This window comes from Molothrus aeneus, chromosome 4 (assembly GCF_037042795.1).
Source record: "Molothrus aeneus isolate 106 chromosome 4, BPBGC_Maene_1.0, whole genome shotgun sequence".
Lineage (NCBI taxonomy): Eukaryota > Metazoa > Chordata > Aves > Passeriformes > Icteridae > Molothrus > Molothrus aeneus.
Genome location: NC_089649.1, coordinates 66,657,321 through 66,683,769, shown reverse-complemented (window position 1 = coordinate 66,683,769; position 26,449 = coordinate 66,657,321). Strand labels below are relative to the sequence as shown.

Sequence of the window (26,449 nt, the reverse complement as noted above, 5' to 3'; positions counted from 1 at the left end):
TTAAAGGGGTAGGGAAACTCAAAAAGAGGGAGAGGGATCCCCACTAGGCAGGACGACATCGGGTCTTCAGCAGAGCCAAGGTCCAGGCAGATGTGCTCCTGCCCCATGGCTTGAGCGAGGGTCCTCCACACGTTCGCCTTTGGCTGGGGAACTACCCAGGGGTTCGCAGGTGGTGGTAGAGTCTCGATAAGGAGGACTGTCAGGAGGGTAATGATGGTCATCGGGTCCATGTAGGCGGGAGATCAACTAAAAAGAAACAGAAATATAAATTAAGAAGGTCTGGCTTGAGAGGGGGGGGGGGTCAGGACCGTGGTCAATGGTGGCTCACCCACCAGTTCCTCCGTTTCCGCCGCCAACACGCCTCTGCTACCTGTGGGACCGGTTCTGGTCTTGCACCCCGCTTAGGGCGGAAGGGCTTGACCCACTTTGATGGAATCCATCTCGGACCTGAGGGAGTGGACACGCAAGCGTATCCCCTACCCCAGGTCACGAGATCAAATGGCCCTTCCGTTTTCCAGGTCTCCGGATCCTTAATGAGGACCGGGGGCCTGGCCCTAGGTCGCAGCTCCTCGTGCTTCCCGAAGTGTCGCACTATGGGCGGGTTGAGATTTTCAAAGGAGCAATTTAGAAAGTTGATAGTATACAACGCCCGTGCGAGACGGATGTGAGGGGACTCCACCTTCACTGCCGAATGCTGTTGCTCCAAAACCCTTTTAAGGCTCTGGTGGGTCCTCTCCACCACGGCTTGGCCTGTTGGGGAATAGGGGATGCCGGTCTTGTGTTCTATTCCCCATTGCTGCAGGAAGCTCCGCAGTTCCTTGGATTTGTAAGCTGGGCCGTTATCTGTTTTGATTACCTTAGGGATGCCCAGGACCGCGAATGCCTGAAGCATATGCTTCCTGCAATCCGCAGCCCTCTCACCTGTGTGGGCAGAGGCAAAGACAGCACTAGAGAAAGTATCCACCGAGACATGTACAAACTTAAAGCGGCCGAATGATGGATAATGGGTCACGTCCATCTGCCACACCTCGCAGCTGGACAAACCACAGGGGTTAGCTCCGAGAGGGACAGAAGGGAGCTGTTGGGACTGGCAGTGAGGACATGTAGCCACAATGGCCTTGGCCTGTTCGCGCGTCAGATGGAACTGCCGAACCAGGCCAGGCGCATTCTGATGGAACAACTGGTGGCTGATCTTGGCTTGACTGAAGAGATCAGGGAGCGGGGCCGCTTGAACAGGGGCGGCAAGGGCATCGGCACGCCGGTTGCCCTCCGCTATGAACCCCAGCAAATCGGTGTATGATCTCACGTGCATGACATAAAAGGGTTGCTCTCGGTGGGAGACCAATTGAACCAATTTGGAGAGCAAGTCGTACAATTTTGGGTTTGACACCTCCTGCAGCACAGCATTTTCAGCTCTGGACACTACACCCGCTACATAGGCTGAATCCGTAACTAAATTGAAAGGTCCAGGGAACCTCTCAAAGGCTCTGACGACTGCGTCCAACTCGGCAATTTGAGGTGAACCTTCAACCTCGGTGACATCGGACTCCCACTCCCGAGTTTGGGGATTCCTCCAAGTCATGACTGACTTGTGGGATCTTCCGGACGCGTCAGTAAAAATGGTCATTGCCTTTAGAGGGGTTCTACTCTGGATCGATTTTGTAGATAACACAAATTCCTGATTGAATAATTTATGGGCCGGCCGATCAACACTAATTTGGCCGGGGTAGCTGTCCAGAGCGAACTGCAAAGATGTATTCGTTTGCAGGAGGCTGTCAATTACCTTTTAGAGGAATGTGTATGCACGCAAGATCAACGCCTGCCAGCTCTCTGATCCTCAGCCTAGCTTTCCGGATCAACTCTGCCACCAGTTCAGCGGGCTGTGTCATTCTCTTGGACCGATGGTGGCTGAGGAACACCCACTCTATGATTAAGAGGGGGTCACTCGAGCCTCGGTCCCTGCCTTTAACGGTGTTGTCCCACTGAAAAATCACCCCGTGGAGGTGTGGTAGTTTGCCGCAAATAATGAATTTAAATGGCAGGCCCGGATGACAACGGTGGGCCTGCCTAGCCGAAATGAGTCTCTGGATTTTCTCCAGTGCAACCCTTGCCTCTGGGGTAAGGGTCCTGGGAGAACTTAGCTCCTCTCCCCCTTTCAATAAATTGAAAAGGGGGGCCAGGTCTTCTGTTGGTATGCCCAGCCAAGGTCTTACCCAATTCAAAGATCCACACAGCTGGTGGACATCCGCCAAGGTTTTAATAGTTGTTATGATAGCCAATTTCTGAGGAACAATGGTCCTCTTAGTAATCTCCAGACCCAGATACTTCCAAGGCGGCACCCTTTGAATTTTTTCCTGCTGGAGCTCGAACCCTGCAGCAACCAGCGCATCGACTGTCAGGTCAAGGGCGTGGCCAAGTATGTCAGCGGTCGGGGCACACACCAGGATGTCATCCATGTAATGGTAAATGATGGCATCGTTTACCACTGCACGTATTGGGGACAGCAAGGAAGCGACGTACCATTGGCAGATCACTGGGCTGCACTTCATGCCTTGCGGGAGAACCCGCCAATGGTAGCGCTTGCTTGGGGACTCACGGTTGATGGAAGGAACCGTGAATGCAAAACGCGGGGCATCGTCCGGGTGGAGGGGAATTTGAAAAAAGCAATCCTTTATATCTATCACAGCCAATTCCCAATTTTGTGGGAGCATCGTTGGGGAGGGCATCCCTGGTTGGAGAGGCCCTATGTCTTCTATAATGTTGTTGATTTGGCGGAGGTCGTGGAGGAGCCGCCACTTGTCCTTATTGGGCTTTTTGATGACAAACACGGGAGAATTCCACGGTGACGTGGTCTCCACGATATTGCCCTTAAGTAGTTGCTCCTCAACGAGCTCCCTGAGCGCCGCCAATTTCTGTTTATTGAGCGGCCACTGCACTACCTGGACAGGCTTATCTGATTTCCAATTGAGCTTCCAGGTAGGGCGCTCATCAGTGACCGCCGCCCGAAAAACCTGGGGAGCCGCTGGAAGGTCAATTCGGGCTCCCCACTGGGCTAGGATGTCTCTCCCCCACAGGGGCTCCGTATAATCCAAAACGAATGGGCGTATAGAAGCCAATTGCCCATCCGGCCCCGTGATTTGCACGATGCTCTTAGATTGTCTGGCCAATTGTAAACCCCCAACACCACGGACGTGTCCAGGCGCGGTTTGCAACTCCCAATGCGACGGCCACTCCCGAGAAGGAATGACCGTGACATCCGCCCCAGTGTCCAACAGGCCTTTTAGTTGTTTGCCTTCCCCCCCTTTTGTGATATAACAATCGAGGCGAGGTCTTTCGTGCCCCAAAACCTGGGCCCATGCGATGGTCGGCGTGGTGTTTTCTGATGTTTGATGTAAATCCCAGGTTATTTCAGGCACTGGGATTGCCTGAGCTACAATCTGCCCTTTAGGCAAAAAGATGGGGGGCTGGACACAGTGCAGGCTGACGGCGAACACCCCCGGGTCCAATGGTAAGAGGCCCGGGATAATGTTCACCGCCGGTGGTGTGTGCTTAGTATCACCGACCACAACATACTTGCAGCGAATCCGTCCCCAGTTACCTGGGCACTCCGGGTCGACAGCAACGAGTTGAAAGTCGGAGGTCCTCAGGTGGAGAGCCTCCGAGAGCCGCAACCTATAGGGTGCAAAAGCAGAAGCGGTCGTTAGCACAGGTCTTGTTTGAATTGGTAAAACAGACGTCAAGTCCGGTAAGTATTGGTCACATTTAGTTGGCGGCGGTCCCTGATCTCCCTTCCCCCTACGCGATGATGATAAATGGCCCGCCTGATTTTTGTCAGAGCGCAGGGGGGCACTGCGCTCCGATTTCAGTTTTTTGGGGGGTTCGCCCCCAACTGTCCCTGCCCCCTTTTAAATTTGTAAAATTCTGCCCGTAGGGGGCAGTCCGGCATCCAATGCCCAGTCCTTCCACACAGGTGGCAAGGCGCGGAGGACTTCGATGAAACAGCTGCTGCAACCCCCTGCTCGGTGGAGGGTTCTTCTGCCGCGGCAACTCGGGGAGGTTGAATCCTCCTCTTTTCGCTGTCCCTGGTGGTCAGAAGCGGGACCTTGCGCGCGCACACTTCCAACATATCGGCCATCTGCGGTGCCGGGTGGAGGGGCAGGCTGAGGATGGCATCCCTGCATGCCTGGTTGGCATTTGAGGACGCCACCTCCCGCAAGATAGTGCTTCTAGCTCCTTCGTCCGACACCTGATGTTCAATGGCCTTCCTCAACTTCTCCACGAAGTCAAGGAAGGTCTCGTCTGGACCCTGAAAGATTCTAGAAAAGGCAGTTGGGGGCGCGCCCCCCGGCAGCAACAAAAAGGCTTTTTCTGCGGCAGCTGCCGACACTTTAAGAGCCTCCCGGGGAAGGGTACTCGCCTGGGAGTACCCATCTTCCCAGTCCCCGGTCCCCAGGAGCTGGTCGATGGCCAAAGGGCGACCCGTGAAGTCAACTCCCGATTGGGGTTGACTCCACAGGCTCGGGAGGGCTTCAGTCACCCCCCTCCTCCAGGCGGCTTCCCACATTACCCGCTCGGATGGATTCAGCAGGCAATTGAAAAGCCGCCAGACATCGAAGGGGGTGATTTCTGCTTCGGAAAGTGTCGCTTCCAACACTCCCCGGAAGTATTCACTCTCCCGGCCGTACTCCTTTTGGGCTTTGACCAGTTCCTTAATTTGTGAATGACTCAATGGGACCCATTGGCGACGCACTCCCCCACCCGCTTCTGGCTGGTAAACAACCGGAGCCGCCGATGGTACAATGGCCGGCTCCGGTTCCCGGCCCTCGACCCCCCCCCCCCCCCGGACCCCGAACCGTGGGAACCAGAGGGAGGGGCGTGGGAACCGGAAGAAGGGGAGGAGGGGGCATGGCGGGAGACTGGGTGGCCCGATGACGAGGGGCCGTCCCCAGAGGCGGGAGCAGGAGGCGGGGCACAGTGGCAAGCGGTGGGCGGGGAAAGGGGCGGGATTGTGGGAGGAACGATGGGAGGAGCTATCATGGGAAAGGGAGGCAGGGAAACGAGATGGGAGGGGTCAGATAGAGGGTGGAGGTGGGGGGAGGTCGGGAGGGAAGGGGCGGGGAAAGGGGAGTGGCCGAGAGGCAGGAAGGGGTTGGAACTTGGAAGAAAAGGATTCTGGGATGAGGATGGGGGTTTTCCCGCCATCTCGACCATGCGGTCGCCTCCATTTTGGGTCACGCCACGGCCATCTTGTGAAACCAGAGGCGACCCGGGGCAAACTGGGGATTCAACGAACTGGGGTACATAACTCTGGGGTTTGGGGACAGGAGCAGGGGAGGCAGGACAAGTCGAGGAGCCCCCGAGAGTTTGGCCAGAACTCTCGGGGCGGGGGGACCGGGTATTCTGGAGAGGGCCAGGGGATGATGGAACGCCCTGCGCCTGGCTGGTCTGGGGGGGTGCCCCCTTCAGAATCCCGGTTTTAAGTTTGGGCGTACGGGAAGGGGTATTCGGGACAGAGGGTGAGGAAACCGAACTGGGGTGCGAAACCGAACTGGGGCAACGTTTAACTCGAACTGTGGCCTGTTCTGAGCTCCCTTCTTCTTTCAATATTTTTCTAATTTGGGCAACAAGCCTGGCCAATTGTATGAGGGAAGCGTCGCCTGGCCTGAACAACTCCGAGAGTCGAGTTTTAACCCTCCGCCAAAAGGCCGGATTTTTGATCAGGTCAGGCGAAACCTCCGGGAACTCAGAAGAGACCCATTTTATTAATTTTTCAACAACAGGTTTTTCATAAACAATTCCCCCCCCAACAAGGATTCCCTCAACTTGGATAATAAGTCTCTTTTGGGCAGTGGACAGCTTAGCACCCATAGCTAGTAGAGACTTCCCACGAAGTCAAATGTCCACTACTAAGAACTTCGAGCCCAATCTGCCACGCAAAAGGAAAAACGAAAACTAAAAGGTGACCACCCACCGGCCCCTGCCTGTAAAATCAAGGGAGGGCGGCAGAACACCCTGGGGACTGGGGAGGACGACAGGGAGAGCGGCGAAACACTCACGTGTCCGGTGGGCGATCAAAGGAAAGCGCGGCGAAGCGGGTCCTGCGGCCGGACGGCTCGGGGTGCTCGAGGTCCCGTCCGGTCCCCGGGGAGCGCTGCCTCAGAGGGCCTGCTCACCTCGGGGTGCTGCTGCGTCCAAAGGACGGAGTCCAAAATCCGTAGGGTCCTTGCAAAGATTGTAAGTCCAGGCTCTACTGGTCCCAAATCCGGCCAACCAGGAGCAGGCAATCGATGCAGAGGGGCCCCACGTTGGGCGCCAGCAACTGAAGCTGTGGCTGTTTTTAAGGGGGGCCCGGCTGAAGGGATTTAGAGAGTCCAGCCACCTTCAGTTACACCGGCACTCCCCTGGCACGAAGCCAGTGGCATGTGCCGACCGTGGGTGGGGCGAGAGGAAACAGTCACCGATATTGAAGCAACCATGCCGCAGGAGTGAAGAAAAGAGACGGCCCTCCTCTGCTGGGTGAATTAACTTGGTTTAATCCAGGGTAGGGGAAGTGCAGGGTGGCCACCCAAAGGTGGCGAGCGGAGGAGGAGCCCCGGGCCCCTCCGGGGACCGGGTTTTAAAGGGAAGGGGGTGGGTACACAAGAAACCAATCATAGAACGAAAATTTGCATACATTGAAGACTGATGGGTGGTGTGGATCAATGGGGATAGGTCAGGGGAGGAGCCCAGGCCTACCAGCCAATCACTCGACACCCTAGCTGGAAGATTCTGGAACTTGGGGCGGGGTGCCGGTGATTGGCAGAAGGCCTGGGGAGGGGATACAAGGACAAATAAGGGATAATGAGGGAAAATGAGGAGGGGAAAACCGTGATTGACATAACTGGGGGTTTGAGCCAGACCAACTTGCCAAGCTAGGAGAGGGGAGAACGGAACAAACCAAACACAAACCACAACAATCTTGCAAGAGCTCTCTCTTCATATTTTGTTCTTCAACATGTTGATATACTTCAGAAATACTGAAAATAAAACAATAAAGAGGCAGAATTTCAAGTAATATCTACTGACTGCACTGGAAAGTTAAGCCACTTCTACTGTCAGTCTTGCTAATGGGCAGTGAAGATTTCAGGTGAAAATTGCATAAGGACAAAACCAAGTTCATCACCAAGTCAGTGGAATCAACTGCTAAACTGACTTGATTTCATCCTAAGGATGAAGTCTCACACACACACACAAAATAGAAAACACACAAACCCAACAGCTTCACCACCTCACACATTAACATGTGACAGTAATCATTGGCTGCTGGGATTCCCAGACAGCCCAAATTTAACTGACAGTTGGTGATTAACCTTCAAAGAGCCACAAAGGTCATTGTGTCACTATTCCACAGATTCTTGAGCCTGCAAAGGCTGAAGGTGTTATTTATAAAACATGTTTTCTCCCTGTAAGAAAAAAAGGAAATTTATATTGTGCAATAACTAAGCCCTCCTTTGCTGGGACCATGAAGTGTCATCACTACAGAGTCCCCAGCAAACAGTAGATGCACTTGACCCCATGGAGTTCCCATTGTAGGCCTTAAATAAAGATCCCAAAGACCAAGACTGGGAATGGAAATGGCAGAAATCTGAGGAGGGGAAAAAGAAAGGTGTAGTTAGTCAGTCATGTTCCACTGTGAGCAGCCTGGTCTCATAGAAGGTGTCCCTGCCTCTAGCAGAAGTGATCCCCCAACATTCTGGAAAGAGGTGATCTTTAAGGTCCCTCCTAACCCAAACCATGCTGTAATTCTAAGGATGCTACTCAGTCACATCAGTTCTAGAATTATCAGCTAAAACTTCCTGTCTGGACCCAATTGTCAAATCTGGGAGTTAAACCTGATCCTATCACATGATCTGTGTGCTTTCCCCCTTCCTTTATTAAAAGCATGCATGGAAAAAAAAAAAAAAAGTCTTCCTGGAGTACCTCTTTCATGCAGAAGGAGAATTATCAGAGTTAAAGTTCCCTGGCAGATGGCTCAGAAACGGCCAACTCAGAGAAAGGTTCCTGGACTTTGGGACAGGTTGATGGCCAGTGATGACTTCTTTTAAAGCTCTTCTGGTGTTTTTCCTCTGCATTTTTTTCTTCATTTTTTGCCTTGAGGCAAGATGAATCATTGACCCTTCATAGGAAAACATGCAGATTGCACATCCCCTGAAGCACTTCTTTATGTTCCCCTGGTCCAGTGTGGGACAAACCCTTCCCTTAACCCTTGTTATTTACTGACACTTTTTATCCAATTATTTCTCTACAAGAGCCACTCAGCACATATACATGCAGCAGGTCTTGGATGTTGTCACTTAAGTATTCTTGTTAGACCTGGGCAGACATAATTCAGAGGGTTTGGGGGAGCTTTCTCCTTTTCCTGAGTTTATCTGTAGCTGTGCTGGAAGAAGAAATTTAAGAAAGCATCTCTCTCCAAAGATCCAGTATACCTCCACTAAATAGAAATCTTTTTGTGTTCAAAAATTCAAAATAGATCAATCTGCTTTTTTGATACATCACACTTTTTGTGTGTCAGTTTACTTACAGCAGTTTACAAATTTGAGGCTCTGGGCTCACTGGTTCAAACGTTGCTCAACTGTCCCTGTGACATTTGTACTGAAACTTTTTTATTCCTGTCCTCAGGGCTTCTGGGGAAAAAGAATAAAAAAAAGTATCATTCACATAATCTCTGTGTGGTTTTGTCTGTAACTCACTCCAGCACCTTTGCAATTGTACTTGTGCTTCCTGGGGATGCTGTGTGTGATTTCCAGGTACCTGTGCAGCTTGAGGTGATTTGGCCCTTGGAGTGTTGTTAAGGTGAACAGTTGTAATACATGCTGAATATTGTGTGCCTGAAGGGACTCTGAGCTGAAGTGAGCTGTGCTAGTGCCTCTAAATCATCCTGGTGCATCTAAATAATCCTGTCTTAACCAGGGTTGTGTCAGTGGGAAAAACAAGAACTGTAAGCAGACTTCTCTGTGGTTATTCTTACCTGAGCACACAGTTACACCTGGGGAACAAAAGTCTGGAAAGAAAAAAGATCACAGAGTGTATGGCCTGGCACTCAAACACAGAGCTTTTAGTGGCATAAATGAGCTTGGTATGGACCTTTTGAGAATAAGAATGAGAGCCATCCTTCAGCACATCCAGGGTTTCTGGGGCAGGGTGATGTGCCCATACTCCTCTTTAGCACAATGCCTTGTGACTCCATTTGCTCTAAACTCACTTGAGGCTTGGCTTTATCAGCCTGGGTATTAGGTTGATGAAGTTATACAGTTAGAAAACTGTAACACTAAAAAGTTCCTGGAAATCATGGCTAAAATACTTGTAGTTCTTTTCTTATCGGTAAGCAAAACATACAAATGAGATTTGTAAGCAGTTCTGCATGGACAGTGGATCGTGCCACACAGAGCAGTTTCCACGTTGGGGAAAGGCTTCAGTTAATCAAAGTGAGCATTATTGGAAAAAAAAAATGAAGAAACCAACTTTGTTTTGTAGAAAACAAAAAGTAAACCTGTTCCATTTAAAGTGGCTGTGGAAATGGGTGATAAGGATGTTACTAGTTACAAGGAGCCTCTAGCCAGAGGCAAGAGGTGTTGAATCTCAAGAGCCCAGCCAGCACAAAGCCAGTTCAGGTGTGTCACAGCACAGGCACAGGCAGATGGGCCACCTGGTGGTCGCCCACATTCTGCAAGTGCCTGGCTGTGGTGCAGCTGCCTGTGGGGTTTATCCAATTCTGTTAGCCACTTGAAATGCTTTTACTCCGAGCTGATGTGAATGTCTCTGTAGCTTGTGCACCAGAAGAGGTAAGGATGTTACAGCAATACTTTAGTGATGAGAATCGGCCATTTAAAGCCATTCCTTTTGGAATGCCTCACACCTTCAGCAAAGTCACTGGCTTTGGATAGGCAGTGGCAGTCCTGGTGCACTTAACAGCTCTCCTGCTGGAGCACACGTTCAGGAGGTGGAGCCCAGGTTCCTTCTCAAACTCAGAGGTGACAGTCCCATGTCCTGGTTCAGGGGACAGCCCAAGCCACCAGGAACTTAAAAGCAGGAGAGGTGGTAGGAGACAGCTCCCATCACCTGTTTCCCTGTGGGATCTGGAATTGGACCACTGCAAAGCTAAAACTGCTTCATGTAGGAAACTAAACAGAGAGGAAAAGATCTCTGCAGATTACAGTTCCAGACTGGGGCAATGGAGGGCCAGATCTGCTTATTCCCTTGACACCTGCCAGGAAAAACACCACTGAATTTCATAGATTTGGGAGAGAGCTTCCTCTTGGATACCATCAGCAGCTAGATCTGCCCAGGACCCCATGGACACCAAAGCCAGGGAGAAGGATGTTACTCTGGAAACTTCTGCAGAGCAATTTCTCCCTATGTCTGTTCTAGGATGCTCTGGGACAGCTGCATTCAAATAAACCCAAAACAGGTAACAGCATTCTGCTCCCGGGTGAAAGTAACGCTTGAATTTACATCTTCAAACAATCAAGTTCTACCCCAAGCAGTGCCCAAGGAAGATTCGATGGTGCTGGGAGTGCAGAGGGAAGTTAGTCCATAGCCAGGTGAGAAAGCAAAAACAGAGAGACTGGAGGTATCAGGGAGAGATGAGCCAGGAGCTGAAGGTGAAAAATCAGGGCAGTGTCCTTCCTGACAGGGACACCATCACACACCCCCAAACAAGAAAAGGATCTTTGTAACAGGAACAGAGTCAGCCACCAGTTACCTGAAGGTCCACCAAGATAAAAGGCAGGTCTGGAGCCAAATCAGCAAGGGGAGATCAGGGTGAGAGCTACAAAGCCAAGCACAGCCCAGCACCAGGGCTCAGGCAGGAGACCCCACTGAAATGCAGCTGCCCTGTCACCACTGGAGGGTCCAGGGGGAGGCTCCTGCTGGGGCTCTCCCAGCTTTAGCTGTTTTCATGGCAGCCTGAGCCAAGGAGCTGCAGCTGTGCCACATCAGGGCAGAGCTTCAGCACCTGCTGGGGTGTGGGACGGGGACACCAGGAGGATTGCAAAGGTGGTGAGAGGGTAATGAGAGAAAATAGATCCTGCTGGTACACTCAGAGCCCTTGGAGCACCCCTCTTACTGGATGTGGTGGTGGTCCTATTACAAAATCCTCTACAGAAACTGAAGGAATTAAGAGGGAAAAGCCTCAAGCAGCAGCCTAGGTCAGACCAGTCTGACCCCTCCCCATCCAGCAGCACCTCCCCACCCCTTCAGCTGGGAGAGATGTTAAAGATCCTAAAACAGCACATCCCCTAAAAAGTACATGTGGATGAGAGCCAGGGTTGCCTGGCAGCTGGACAAATTGTGACCTGTGGGATAAAATTGTTCTTCCAGGTGTGGGAGTGGGATGCTGCCCCTGAAGGAAAGGAAGAAGAAAGATCCCTCAATTACTCATGTTTCTGAGTTGATGCTTTCCCTCCTCTTCTTCAAAGCTGATTGAGCGGAGAAAGAAAAGGATTCACGTCCTTGCTGAGCCTTTCCTATCAGCTGGGTCTGGGGAATCCAGAGCCCAAATTCCAGCTCAGGGGAGAGGTGGGGGAGCAGGCTCTGCCATGCTGGGGGGAGGGCATGGGGTGTTTGTGCTAGAGACAGGCTGCACCAGAGCCTGAGCAAACTGAGCTAGGCTTATGTCAGCACAATCTGTTTCTCCATCTCTCAATGTCTGTGATGAAATATCATCATTTGCCTTTCTGGGTAGATTTCCCCTTGCTTTTCTGCCTGCCAGTGCCCTGAGCAAAAACCCAGCTCTCCTGTGCCAAGTGCTTGTATGACTTTCCGTTATCATGAGGAATCCTCTCTGTTGAGGGGTTAAGGAAAACCTTATTAAATTTTTTAAAATGTGGTGCTAATTAGTTTAGATGTAATGAGCAGCATTAGACTTGTGGTGCCTTTGCAAGGGGTTGTTGAATAACCATTTCTGCCGACATTCCAATTTGCATAATGACAAGGTGTTGGCATTGCATCCACCATTAATTTGCTGTATTTATAATGCCATTACGGAGCCACTCTTATCCTCATGCACTGTAAAAGGTATATGGAAATATAATATATGATCCTGCTTGTTTGGAAATTGCTTTTGGATATCTTTGAATTTTTGTAATAGTATTTTTGGCAGCTGAAGGCTAACAGCACCACCCGGAGAGTCTGCCACACGATTTCACTAGGGCAGAAATTAAATGCTGCTTCCACATGTGCAGGGGAGTTTATTTTCCCCAGTGCTGGAGCAGAAGCAGCAGAGGTGAGCGTGATCAGGTGTGCTGCAGAGCGTGCTCAAGGCAAACACAGTATTTCACTCCAAATCACCCCTACAAGGCATAATGCTGGTGCTCGAAGTCCCAAAGAGCATCCTTAATCACAACTCTCAAAACATTTAACAGGTCACAGAGAGTGCAGCTTGGTGCTGTGAACTCCTGGTCAACACAAGGAGTTGGAGGAGCCCAACCAGCAGCTCATTCAGATGCTCTCTTCCTGCACTTCTCCTCCCCTTCTGCAGACTTTGGGAACCAAGGAACAGGAAATAAACTTGTCACTCTGCCTGTGTTACAGTGAAAAGGCAGGAAAGAGTCCCTGTATGTGCAGGATGAGTTCTTATAATGTATGTATGTAATTACAGAGAAAAAAAAATTACAAAGAAAGAAAAAGAACAATTATTGATTTATTTATACTAAGTTTAGTAGAATTATTTTGCTTCTCTTGAAAAAGCAGCAATTTACTGAAAGGGTGAATATTTACGGTGTAAACCATCACCCCACATAAATGTTACTGTGACAATATTTCAGTTCTTTGCTCTGGTGTCATCTCTCCTTCATTGTCACTGTAAAATATTTCTGTGTCATTGCAGAGAATAAAAATCTAGAAGATGTATTCTAAAATAAAGTCTATCACTTTGGGTGAGCCTGGCTAGTTTTAGCTACCTGAACAGGTGTTACTTCATAAGAATAAATTAGTAAATCTTATGCAGATATTGCCTGACACTGCATGTCCAGACTTTTATATTCTGGCCATGCTCTGGTTTCTGGCTGGAAATCCTATTGATAAAAGGCTTGTCCATAGGATTTCCAGCATCAACGGGGTTTCTCCTGAGTGGGCACATAGCTGTAGCTTTCCAAGGCTTTGATAACCTGTTTTAAAGCTTATTCTGTATCATGAACTCACATCTCTGCCAGACAGCATCAGGAAAGGAGAAAGGGCTCTTCCTGTCAGGGTTATTTTCACTGTGACAGCCCCCATTCTGTCCACCTGAGATGTCTGTTTAACGTGAGCATGTGGCACAGAACATGAGTGTGTGAGCAAGAGGGAAAGAAGTAAAAAACCCCACCAGACAGAGAAGAATTTGGTTTATGTAAACCATTTATGTAAGCCCACTTTGAACAACAAACTGATTAAGATCCTCTTTTTTTACTTGTCTGTCCCCTTTATCCCCAGTGTCCCTCTGTTGTCTGCCTTGGTTTACCTCCCAGAGTCTGGAATATCTTCCAAAATCAGAAAAAGCCCTTTCTTTTATTTGCTCTTAAGAAAGGCTCTACAACAACCATATTTACTTTGTTACCTTTGAGACAGAACCTGAAGACCAGAAATGCCCAAACATTGTAAAATAATTTTCCTTTGAGTATTTAAATTCTGTTTTAGCAGAATTATTTTGTCAGGTAATACAGGAATTAATATTTGTTAATATAGCAGACTACAAGCAGACATCATGGTGTATTTTTGGAAAATGGATTTAAGTTTATATAGACAAAGCTTTATTTTTAACATTTCACTTGTATAGTATAAGACTAGAAATGTGTAACATTACTGAGTTCAGTTTGAAACAGAAGCTCTGAAATACATGTCAAAAATCTCTAAGAATGAAAAAATAACTCACTGCACCCTGCTCAGGTGGAAACAACAAAAGGAATTTCTGCAGGTGCAGTTCTGTTGCGCAGAACTGGTTTGCAATGACTTTGTAAAACATCTTTGACTGCTGAGTGAAATCAATGACACAAAATATTTGATATATTTTTCAGTTCTCTCTCAATTGTTTGGAATGTATCTGTCTGTATTTTTGTGCTTCTTTCTGTTGTTTTGATTATAAGACATTTTACTGAACAACTGAAAATTGTTCAGTATAAGCTGAAGTATATGAAGTAAAATAGAGCAGTTTCCCTTTTTTAACCTCATTCATTCACAGAGTGAACAATACTATTACAATTAATATCTGCATCTTTTCTTACTAATACAGGTTTGCACCCTTGGATTTAGCATTGATTTCATGGGAATTAGTCCAAAAATATGCTGATGCCCCAGATCATCTCTGGTACCTGCCAAAGACATCACTTGAACACATTGAATTGGGGTTTGAATGCCTGCTCAGTCTGCCAGAGCTGAGACTCTGCCCTCTGGCAAATGCTTTGTTCAGTGTCCCCTTGGATGTGTTCCCTGTCCTGAGTCCCCTAACACTTTACATTCTATGAATGAATAATAATGTAATTAAAAAGACAATTTGACTGACAGAATGGACCAGAGCAAACACCTCCTGCTTGTGTCATAGCCCTCATGCCCTCAGTCAGAATGTTCCACTTGCTCTGCTCCATTGATGATTCATGGAAAATGAGCTCCAAGCCCTGTGCAGGAGCACCAGGTGTGGTGTGCAGGGCAGCAGGGACCCCACACAGGCACCACGTGGGAATTGGCTTTATTGGCTTTTGGGCCTTGCCGGGGGATCACTGTGGCAGCTTTGGGGGCTTTCTGTGACCACCTAATGGGACAACCTCAAATGCTGCATCGAGCCCTGTTTGACTCTCCTGCAGAGCCAGAGTGGCAGCGGGCAGGAACAGGGGGATGGAGCTGGGAGGTTCAGGCAGGTGAGAGCATTTTGCTTTAGCACACCAGGGGCTGAGCACTCACACCTGAGGTGTTCCTCAACAGCTGCCCTGTGTCAACACCACCACGCTTCTCACTGTCAAGTTTACACCCACACACTCTGATCCAGCACCATGAGCCAGCTGCAGAGTTTGGGTCCAGGGAGCATTATTGGAGTTGGTTCTTTGGTGTTGGTGCTCCAAATGCCCACTGGGCACAGACAGTACCTGTGAGCAGAGTGTAAAATACGCCCTACACCACTGCAGGTGCTGCATGCTGGGGAAGGCACACACTAGAGCTGAGGCTGTGCAGCTCTGCCCTAGAATTTTATGATCTCAGACCTCTGGATGAGGCAATGGAACAAGGGTTATCAATAACTTCCTAAACTATGCTGAGAAAGATACCTGCGGCTCTGTTTTCAGCACTGCCATAAAATGTGAGAAGCCTTGTTAAATTGCATTTAATGACTGGTGATCTCAGGCTAACTGACTCCTTCATCCAGCAGCTGTGAGTAATAATACTCACATGAGCAGGTTTCACTGGCAGGACACTAACCAGCCTTCAGGAGGGCAATCCTGCACTCTGCAGCTCTGGGCAGCTCCTGTTGGAGCCAAATTATTCCCCACTGGCAGGGAACTGCTTGGAGCTCCTGGAGTGCAGACAAGGGTTGAATTATCTCTTTATTCAGCTGTGTCATGCCTCACCTGAGTGAGCAGTTTGGCTGCTAGTGGCACTTACTCAAACCTGGTGAGTAAGTGGTGCTCAATGGCATAGTGTGAGAGAATATCCCCAGTGCCTGTTTCCCAGTTTAGCTGCTTTTCTTCTACCAGTAAAAACTGTGCAGAGCAGTACACGGTCTTACATACTCCAAGCATTACTACTTGTCATGTTTTTCCCTGAAAATTTACTTCAGAACTCCTTTCATCATAACAGTTCTTATTTTCACAAATGCAAATGAGTCTGGTCAGAGACTTTGGGTGCTTGTACTCTTATGCAGGTGGGGAAGTGAGAACCCGGAGCATCCCGCGTTACCTGGAGCATCCTGCATTACCTGGAGCATCCCGCGTTACCTGGAGCATCCTGCATTACCTGGAGCATCCTGCATTACCTGGAGCATCCATCCCGCGTTACCTGGAGCATCCTGCATTACCTGGAGCATCCCGCGTTACCTGGAGCATCCTGCATTACCTGGAGCATCCCGCGTTACCTGGAGCATCCTACATTACCTGGAGCATCCTGCATTACCTGGAGCATCACGCATCCCCCCGCGGCTCCCGCAGAGGAAGCCTCAGCCCCTTGTCTCTGGCACGGGCGGTCGCGGCAGATTTTGTTTCCACGGGAGGGCTCAAACATTTGATTCCATTCTGGAGTGGGATGCGGCTGTGGAGCTCCCGGCCGTGCACAATCCCAGATCGGAGCCAGGCTGAGGGGACCGGGAGGGAGCAGGGGAAAGGAGCTGAGGGGGGAAGTGGAGCCCGGACACCCTGAGGACTCCTCGTCGGGTGCCGGGAGGAGGAGGATGCTCTGCCACCCAAAAATCCCTCCGCAAAATATCGGTTTATTAGAAATGCCCCCGAGGGAAAAAAAGAAAAAAAGAGAACCCCCCCCCCCAACCCCCCCCCCAAAAACAAAACAAAACAAACAACCAACCAACCAACCAAAAAAAAAGCAAAAAAAAAACCAAACAAAAAACCCACAAAATACACTAAACAACCAAAAAATCCAATAAAAAAACCCCCCACACCTAAAATGAGTGGGAAATGAAAGCCCTTCCCCGGCGTGAGCTTTGGAGGCACGCAGGGAGTGGGGAAATGCGGTACCAGCGGGCTGGGAGCTGCTGGGCCGGCGGAGCCACCTCGGGGTGCTCACGGAGGTTATGGACTTTTTCTTTGAAAGTAAAAGAAAAGTATCATAAAAGACCAACTTTGATACGAATTTAAAAGTAATCAGAGGAACGGCGATGGAAAGATTATTTTATTTTTAAAGTTGTGCAATCTGAATGAAGGAGCCGATTTATTAAATTTACATAAATCCAAAATATCAGACTTCCCATCGGGGGAAACATGGCAGAGATGTCGGATTCCCTCTAGATATGATATTTATTTTGTCCGTAATATTGCGCAAATCGGCAAAGCCAATTAAGAAAATGCAAACAAGGAAACTAAGAAGGGAAATACCCTCCCTCGTACAAGAAGAATAAAGTTTATTTGCGTATAAGAAATACGCTCTCAGAGTAAACGAAAAGAAAAAGGATGATGCAAGACATCCACCCGAGCGTCTCATGAGGCAGGCGTTTTCCAGAGGAAACTTGTCTTTCAAAGATTCACCCGAAAACCAGGGACTCGCCACCACGGAAAGCGCCGTTTCTTTAGAGTTTATTGATTGATTTAAAGTGTTTAGCAAACAAAGTGCTCTCTTTATCACCTCTTGCTCTTACTCCCTCGTCTTATACATTAATTATAAAGTTAAAACTTTTTTATTTTATTATTTTGTAACAACCAGAAATATACAGAAATGTTTAACGTAAAAAACCAGCCCTGCAGCCCAGGAGCCGCCCTCGCTGCCCCTTTCCCGGGAGGGACCCCCGGCCCCGCTCGGGGGTCGATGGACAGTGACGTTTGTAAAAAATGTCCCTCGTCACCGTGAGGTCACGGCAGGGAGCGGCGCCTCTTTGCTTCTGCAATGTCGAGGGACAGGACCGATAGTTCTCCGTTTTACCCTGAGAGTCAAATGGGTACATAATTTTTTTTTTTTTCTTTTAAAGTCTTTCGCTAGTGGCCAGACCAGAATAAAAACAAAGGTAAATAATATTAATAATTATTATTAAATTAATTAAACCCACATAGCAACGAGGGACGGTGAAAATAAAAATACAGGTAACGATGATTTACATCTACTTGTATGTACACGGAGGAGGGAGGTTTCTCCTCCTCCTTCCCTCAGCAGCGCAGTCCGGACACATCGCGTACAAAAAGGGTCGTAGAAAGGCCCGAGGGTTCCCGGGAGCCTCCGGCCGCTCCTTTCATCCCCCGGGTGGGTCCAGGATCCCGGGGCTGCCCCTTTCCCCCGGTGTCGCTGCCGCTCGGTTCTCGGTTTCACCTCTCGGGTGCGGGGGGTTCGTGCAGTGGGCCCGGCCCGGTGGTCCTCGGAGGGGCGGCGGGCACAGCGGGAAGGAGCCGGGAGTGAGGAGGAGGAAGAAGGAGCGTCGGGCTTATAGGTGCGGGGTGTAGAACGCCGGAGCGCCGTAAGTCTGGGAGCCCAGCACGAAGGGCGAGAGGACGGCGGGGCTGGGCAGGAAGGGCAGCTGGGCAGCGCAGACCAGCCCTCCGGCCGGGTGCCCGGCGTAGCTGCCGGGGCCGTGCATGGAGATCGGGGCGCCCATGGGCGGCGAGTGGCTGAGGGGGCTGAGCCCGCCCGGCAGGGCCCCGCCGCCCAGCCCGGCCCCCGCCCCGCCGCCGCCGCCGCCGCCCGTGGGCGCGCTGGTGTCGGCGCCCGGGTTCTGCTTCTTCCACTTGGTGCGGCGGTTCTGGAACCAGATCTTCACCTGCGTCTCGGTGAGGCTGAGCGACAGCGCCAGGTTGAGGCGCTCGCACACCGACAGGTACCGCGTGGATTTGAACTTGTTTTCCAGCGCCACCAGCTGCTCGTAGGTGAAGGCTGTCCGCGCCCGCCGGGGCTTGCCCGACTTGGAGTCCGAGCCCGTCCGCTTCCTCTTGGGCTTGGCCTGCGGGCCGGGCTGCGTCCCGACGGGCGCCGGCGGCGGGGGCGGCGGAGGGGGCGCCGGGGCCGGGACGAGCCCCGCCTCGGCCGCCTCGGCTCGGAGCGGGCCCGGCTCGGGCTCTCCGGGCGCCACGGGGCCGGAGCTGCCGCTGCTGCCGCTGGTGCTGCCGCTCTCCTCGCTGCACAGCTCCTCGTCGTCCTGCAGCTCGCTGTCGGGGCTGCGGCTCGGCCGGCTGCTGTAGTCCAGGTCGCACTCCTCGGCCTTGTAGAGCTCCCCGTCCTCTGCGGACAAGCCACAGCCGCTGTTAGGGTCGCCGCCCGGCCCGGCCCCCGCCCCGCCCGCCCCAGCGCCCCGGTGCGACCCCCGGAGTGCCCTGAGGGTTCCCCCACCCGGTGTCCCCGCTGCTCCCGGACAGGGCTGCCCGGGCAGCGCGGCCGCCCCTCCGGCGCCCTCGGCCCCTCCGCCCGCCGTGGGGATGCGGCCGGGCCGGGCCCCTCGGGTGCGGGGCTGCTCCTGAGCCGGGCCGGGCCCCTCGGGTGCGGGGCTGCTCCTGAGCCGGGCCGGGCCCCTCGGGTGCGGGGCTGCTCCTGAGCCGGGCCGGGCCCCTCGGTGCGGGGCTGCTCCTGAGCCGGGCCGGGCCCCTCGGTGCGGGGCTGCTCCGGCCGCCCTGAGCCGCGGGTGGGCTGGGGGACAGGGCGAGAAGCGGTGGTGGGGATGGGGCTCGGAACTGCAGCTCTGGGGCCGGGAAGGGGCCGTCCAGCCCGGGGAGGCTGTGCCAGCGCTGCCCTTCAGGCCACCTACCTCCGGCAAGAGCCGCGGCCGGGATAGGGGATGCACCCCCCTTCCCACGGCCGGGATAGGGGATGCACCCTCCTTCCCACGGCCGGGATAGGGGATGCACCCTCCTTCCCACGGCCGGGATAGGGGATGCACCCCCCTTCCCACGGCCAGGATAGGGGATGCACCCCCCTTCCCACGGCCGGGATAGGGGATGCACCCTCCTTCCCACGGCCGGGATAGGGGATGTACCCCCCTTCCCACGGCCGGGATAGGGGATGCACCCCCCTTCCCACGGCCGCCAGCGCGCCCACCAAACACCCGGCGGCTGGCAAGGCCTTTGCGGGGGCAGCAGGGCGAGGATTCCCGGATACTCGAGTATTCCCGGGGTGCCCGGAGGGGCAGCGGGGCGCTGGCAGCGGCCGGGGAGAAGCCCCTGCCCGGGCCGAGCCGGCCGTGCCTGGGGAGCGGGCAGCAGGGATGTCAAAGAGCCTCTAACAATTTTAGTGACGGAAATCTCCGAATCGATGGGCGATTTGCTGGGTTTTGCTCTGGCATTTTTAACCCTTCCTGCGTCTGGTTTGACCTCTTGTCACTTCCCGAGATGGAAGTATTAAAGTGGAGTAAATACTTGTATTGATTAGCAGAGCAGATACAAACTTAATTAAACTCATTTTGTGCAATGTACAAACTAGTTAACGGTCATTTAATTTATTTGGGTTTATATTACGCTCCAATTAACGGGTCTCCATCGGAGAACAGGGTAATTATCCGATATTTAAGGCTATTGGACTTCTGCTGACGGTTCTGTCATTATGAAGCCTGAGAGCAAATCGCGTTTTCCGGAGAACCGGCTCCTCCTCATCCTGGCCGGGCCCGGGCTCCTTCGGGGGAGCGAGAGGCGAATCCACGGGACGGGGCTGGGGGAGGCCCCGCGGACAGATGGGGTCAGAGGCCCGTGAGTACCGTCCTTTTCCGCCGGTGCTTTCAGACACTCCTATACTTCCCTCCTCTCACTTCTGCAACGGGGCTGTAGCTCCGGGAACCCCTAATCAAGGACTCCTTTAACTTGGTTAACCGAGATACGCAAATAGGAAAGGAAATGAATCGCTGGTCTGTCACCCTCATCCCGTCCGCAGTTTAGTTGTTTTTAATCGCCCCCAACCTGAACACATCTCAAATTTGCTCTGTATCCTCACGCCGGACCCCTTAACTCCCGCATGTAAAATTAGGGGTGGTTTTAGAAGTGCGTTTTGTTCAACGCGCTGATTTCAGATATGGCTGGTTCAGTAGGGGAAATAAGAATAGAGTACTGTTGTCCTTCTCACTCCGAAAATGTCCCTTAATAACTCAGGGTTCATTAGGAACCCTCTCCAGCTTTCTGTTCAGGTCGGAGCGTGGAAAACGCGGGCGATCGCCGCCGGACAGAAGAGAACCGGGTCACTTTTCTCCCAGCCCGACCCAGCGAGTGCAGACAAGCGTCCTGCAACCTGTAGGACCTGCTAGAAATTGCGGGGCGTAATTTTTTACAGCAACGATTTATAAAAAGTGCGTGTGGCTGCGCCTGCGGGGCAGACTCGGGGGCTGAGCGCAGCCGCAGCACCCACGCACGGACCGGACCGGGAACCTGCAGCTGCCAGTTTCGGAGTTTAATTTTCCGTCTAGGGAATCCCAGACCTCGGTCAACTAAAATTTTTAAGACAAAAAAAAAATGCACCGCGAATAGAATTGGCGACGGAGATGGACGCTCCGGGCTTGTTAATTTAATTTTTTTTTTTTTTTATTTTCGGGAATAGGTTAATTAGTAATTTAATGGGGAGTCTAAATTGTTATTTTTAACATTAAAATAGTTTTACGAGCGGCTGTTGACGAGCGCTATTTTCACTCTCCTTTGGCCAGAAATCCTTCGCATTTTTCGGAGAGGTTGGTACTTTTCTGGACAGAGCTGCTTTTCAGAACACTTCTCCTAGATTAAGCCACCACTTGAACTAATATTAATTACGATGGGGAAAGAGAAGAATTAAATGTCGTGATTTTCGAGCAGTCCCGGGTCTATTTCTGTCCACTGCCATAACATTTAGGCGATGTGACCGAAGGAGTCCATGTGTGGAGTGCCTGGGGAACTTGTCAGCGGGCGAAGCGCACCGCGCCGTGATGCCTCCAAACATATTTATTTTGAGAGAAGGGATGGAGTTACATTTCTCTCCTTGTCTGGAGATAAAAGTGTGAGATTAGCGATAGGTTAACCTCGTCAGTCTTTCTGATCGCCCAGATCTATTTAATATGACGAAAGTCAGATGACTTTAGAGGAATAATCACTCCAACTCCGCACTGCTTTAAAAATCTCTTTTGAATTCTATTAGTGCCCCATTCCTGCTTTTGCTTTACAGATGAAAAAATGCGTCATGGCTCGGAATGGAGCAGATTCCAGACCTCTTTCGCTGCTTAATTTTACTTGACAGAGTCCCGCTATGGTGGGGTTGGAAACCTCCGAGTCCTCCTCTCTCGCTCCAGACACACAAACTATTTTTCCTAAGCCGAGAAGTTTATCCCCTGTAGCTCGCTGTCTCTTCTTTCCCCTCTCTGGACATGGAATAACTATAGATATTTTCCACAACGACAGCCTTTCCCCGGAAACCCTCCGTGATCCCCAGAGTCGCGGTGTTTAGAGGTGAGAAAGTTGGGATATTCGGACCCAGAAAGAAAAAGCAATCTAGAGCTTGGGTCGAATGCAATTCCCGATCAATAGCGAGCCCTAATAAGTGTAATAGGTTTTAATCGAGTAATTATCCGAATTTTGACCCTATAATTTAGATGTTAGGGAAGAGTTTGCAAGGTGCTTGAAAGAGATATGCACAATTCGATAATAGGATATCGATCCAAGCAGTCCTACATGCCACTCTGGGGCGATTTTCCCCATTATCCAGCCTCTTTACGCTGCTAAGCACATTTTACCTTAAATGTAATCGAAGGAATTTAATTGTTTTTCCAGAGATAACCAGCATTTTGTCACAATTAGTCTGATTTGTCCTAAAAAAGCCAAGGGGAGAGAGAAAATTGAATCTGTCGCCCAGAGCAACGGGCGGCAGCGGCGGGGGGAGGACGGCAGAGGGTCCGAGGCTGGGGAGAGGAGACACAAAGTCAGAAACGCCGAGGGGGGCCCAGGCGAGGTGGGGGTGCCAAGGGAGGGGTTTGCACCCTCGGGGCCGGGACTCCGGCCCTCCGAAACCGGAGGAGCCGCTTCCAAGTTTGCCTGAGCCGGAGCTCACAGGCAGCGCTGGCCGTCCCTGCGAGGAGGAGGACGAGGATGAGGATGGCGGGGTTCCTTCCCAGCCCAGCCAGGCCGGCATCCCTGGGGTCGATCCTGCCCCTCCCGGGGGTGCACGGCAAGAACAGCTCCGGCTGTCCCGGGGATGCGGGGAGCGGAGCCCGGCCAGTGCCGAGCCCCGGGGCCCGCCGCCACCTCCGGCCTGTCCGGACGGGATCTGCCCGGCTCCCCTCTGGCACCCTGACTCAGAATCCCACTGCCCCCTTGCACCCTGACTCAGAATCCCACTCCCCTCTTGCATCCTGACTCAGAATCCCACCCCTCTGCATCCAGCAGCAGCAGCGCAGGGCGCGTTTGTCCCTCCCCGGAGGTGCCAGCGGGGGAAGGATGAGATGTCAAAGCATGCGAGACCCTGCTGGGGGAACCCGGGGCAGCCCCCGGGCTCGGAGGGGCTCCGAGCCCCCAGACCTACTTACTGATCAGCTCTGCGGACTTCTTGCACGCCTCGAAATCTTCGGCGAGAGCCTTTTGCTCGGCCAGCTCCGTCCCTGAGTCCTCGGGCTTATCCTCCGCCCCCAGCGTGAACTCGGTGCCCGCCGATTTGTACAAGCCCGCGCACTGCCGCCGCTTGCTGTTGAACTTGTTAGGGTCCAGGATGTCGAGCACGGAGAAGGAGGTGGTTCTGTGCACCATGGGCAGCGCGGCCACTGCCCCCTCTTGTCCGGGGGTGTTGCTCTGGCTGTCCCCTTGCCTGTCGCGGTTGGCAGGGCAGTAGAGCGGCAGCTCGCCGCCGGCCGAGAGCCGCTGCTCCCCGCGGCCGTCCATGCCTTCCCCGTGGCAGCCGCCCCGGGGCTCCCCGCCGATGCCGCCCGCGGGGGCTGTCACCGCCGCCGCCGCCGCTGTCGGGATGGAGATGTCACCGACCTTGTCTCTGCTCACATTCATGGCTCTTTGCAGAGCCCCTCTCGGTTGCAACTTCTCCCCCCTGCCCTCCCCTCTTGCTCTCCCCCTCCTTCCTCCGGCGAAGTTGATCTGGAAACTCCTCCCCGGCTCCGCTCCGGCTCAGGACGAGTCGCTGCCTTCAGCTCCCCGGGGCTGCGCTGGGTCCGGCCGCCGGGAGCCTCCGGGGGAGGCACGGAGTCACAAGGTGATGCTCGGCTCAGAGCCTCCACTCAGCTGCTCCTTCTTCCTTCTCATCATCCTCGCCAGGCTGCCCAGGCGCTCCTGCCCCCCCTCCCTTCTCTCTCGCTCGCACACACACGGAGGCAAGGCTGTATCTTATTTATGCATTCATATTTAGCACTGGGTTGTAATTGGCTACAAATTAATCCCTTGCCCATAATAGTCTGTAATCTTCATCACTGGAAGAGAGACACGTTGAAAGTGTGTGCCGGGGGGAGGGGGGCAGAGAGGGAGAGAGCGAATGAAGGATGGTGTTGGCTGTGATATACTTGGCTGTCAGCTCTGTTTCAGCACACCTCCACTCATCTGGAAAGCATCTAAATAGCCTTATTTGGAGAAGTGGGAGGAGATGACGCTTTCTTTTAAATAATTGCGGGATCGATATAAAGAAGATATTATACACGGAAAATGGGAACTTAAGGTCTTCCATCCCTAATAGTGGAGTTAGATGATCAAAAGGGGATTTTGTGTGTGTGTGTGTGTGTGTGGGCTCGGAGGTGTCAGCCCCCAGCACCTGTTTCCCTTCCCTGCTGGGTTTATTAAATTAGAACAAAAGGAGAAAATTATGGACGGAGGTTTAGCAGTTGGAGCGAAGCTTGTGTCCGCGGACACACACACCCTCACACGCTTCTTTCTCCTCCTTAGCTAATTAATTAAAATTAAATCTCAAATGTAAGTGCCAGGAAAGTGCCAGAAAATTAATATGTTTAAACGGCACAAGACAAAACACGACGATAAATAAATCCTGAGCAGCTGGGAGAAAAGGTCTATTCCTTCCCATGCAAGGAGTAAAGGTATAACCAGACCTGAGTTCCACTTTCGAAAAATACTCTTATTATAAACAGTTTTAATTGTAGAAAATTAAGACATAGGAATAAAATTGTCAGTGAATTATACAACACGTTTTCCCACCCCCTACCTAATTTCCTTCCCTTTCGTGTATAGTTGTGTGTTCTTTGATCATATCAATTTCATTCTTGTTTTGGACGCTCCAGTCGCTACTCAGTTTGAATTAGCTGCCAGGGAAAAAAAAAAAAGGGGGGGGGGCGGTAGGAAAATAGAGAAAGCATAAAAGGAAAATTAGATTTTTTTTTGTCTTTGAGGCTGGTGACACATACAAGGACAGGTCCTTTGCAATTACCGCGGGCAATGATCCTTTAGAAAGCAGAAATTAAAAGTTGGGAGAAATAATGGGTAAAACAATCAGCTTGTAATTTTGGTAGGTCTTGGACATGATTAGTCCATCAGCGGGCTGGGCCCAGGGGAGTCCCGCTGAGCCGGAGCCCACAACAGCCCCCGCTCATATATTATACACCAGCCCTTAGATTTTAATCAGACACCACAACAGTGTCCTTTCTCTTTTATGACTTTATTATGCTTTATCTTTAAATTATAAATCACCTCCTGGGTTGAAATGGTATGTATAATCTCCGATCATGTGTAGGTAATTACCTCTCCCCCTTGTCCTGACCTCACCGACGGGGCTGCCACGAACACACAGCGAGAGCGAAGTTTTAATCTGCGTGTGCTCACACTCACACGAGCCCACACCCCGGGGTTTGTTGGTTTGTTTGTCTGTTAACAGCTCCTCTTTCCTTCCTCCTCCTCCTCCTCCGGCCGTGCCCCTGGTCCCATCTTTTCTTTCGGATAAATGTTCCTCACTCACATCGCTCCTGCCCGCAGCGCTGGGATATTATTTATGAAAAATAGACGGTGGTTTAGGTAGATGCTGTATCAGATTCGCTGTCGTACTCGACTGCATTTGTACTATTTTTACTGGTTTTTTTTTTTGGGGGGTGGGGAGAGAATGCGGTTATTTGGGGGCAGCGGTAGTAGGAATATATTTTATTCCCTGGGTCAGTGCCTCTTTGAAGAAAAAATAACATTATCCAAATTGTAATTGACTCCTGTGCCCGGGCAGGGGCCGCTCCCAGGCGTGCGGAACCCAGAGCGGCGACATCAGCTCAAATTCACGGGTTAGCGCTGGGTGCTGGGGGCAGAAGGACACGCATCCCTGGGGACCAGCCCCGAACAGAGGACTCTCCTGTTCGCCCCGATGGCTCTCAGGTGCCACCGGGCACCGGCAGACCCAATGCCCCTCCGGAGCCGGGGGTGCGCAGCGATGCTGGGCAGGCACCGCCGGCCCCGGCCCGCCGGGACCCCCGGCCCGCACGGCGCTTTTGTTTGTCGGCGGTTTAAAGCGAGTGTTATAAAGATGTTCTATTGCTCCTAATCACAATTGATTGTCAATTAGAGCCTCATTTGTGCAATCTCCATCCATCTGCCATCTCTGGTTATCTGTTCACCAGAAAGTTAGCGCTGATTATGGGGCCCTAGATGAGTTGTGACATGTAATATCTCGCCAGTGCTCGGGCTGGGTGACCGGTCCCATCTCCCTCTCTTTCCATTTTCCTTGCAGGATGGACGAGCAACAGCCTCTCCTGAGTCGCTCGTCCGAGCGCCGCTGTCCTGCGGCACCAGCTCAGAGGTGCCGGGGGGGTGAGGGGCTGCCAGGGCACCCCCAGACCGGCGGCATCGACACCGAGCAGAGCCAGGTCCGCGTATTTTGGGCCCGGATGCCTTGCCCTGCTGAGGAAAGCTCCCACGGAAACGTTTCCTTCTCCGAAATAAAT

The 26,449-nt window shown here is 51.9% G+C and overlaps 2 protein-coding genes across 2 annotated transcripts; both read right to left on the bottom strand.

Annotated features, from left to right (window-relative positions):
• Window positions 1-4,725: 4,725 nt before the first annotated feature.
• Window positions 4,726-5,868, bottom strand: LOC136556102 (uncharacterized). Its single transcript, XM_066549156.1, has one exon. The coding sequence runs from the start codon at window positions 5,866-5,868 to the stop codon at window positions 4,726-4,728; it is 1,143 nt and encodes a 380-aa protein (XP_066405253.1).
• A 12,211-nt stretch (window positions 5,869-18,079) lies between these two features.
• NKX1-1 (NK1 homeobox 1) lies at window positions 18,080-23,459 on the bottom strand. Its single transcript, XM_066549285.1, has 2 exons — window positions 23,111-23,459; window positions 18,080-18,870 (listed from the first exon to the last, which is right to left on the bottom strand). Exons 1-2 carry the CDS (start codon window positions 23,457-23,459, stop codon window positions 18,080-18,082), a joined length of 1,140 nt encoding a protein of 379 aa, XP_066405382.1.
• Between the last annotated feature and the right edge of the window lie 2,990 nt (window positions 23,460-26,449).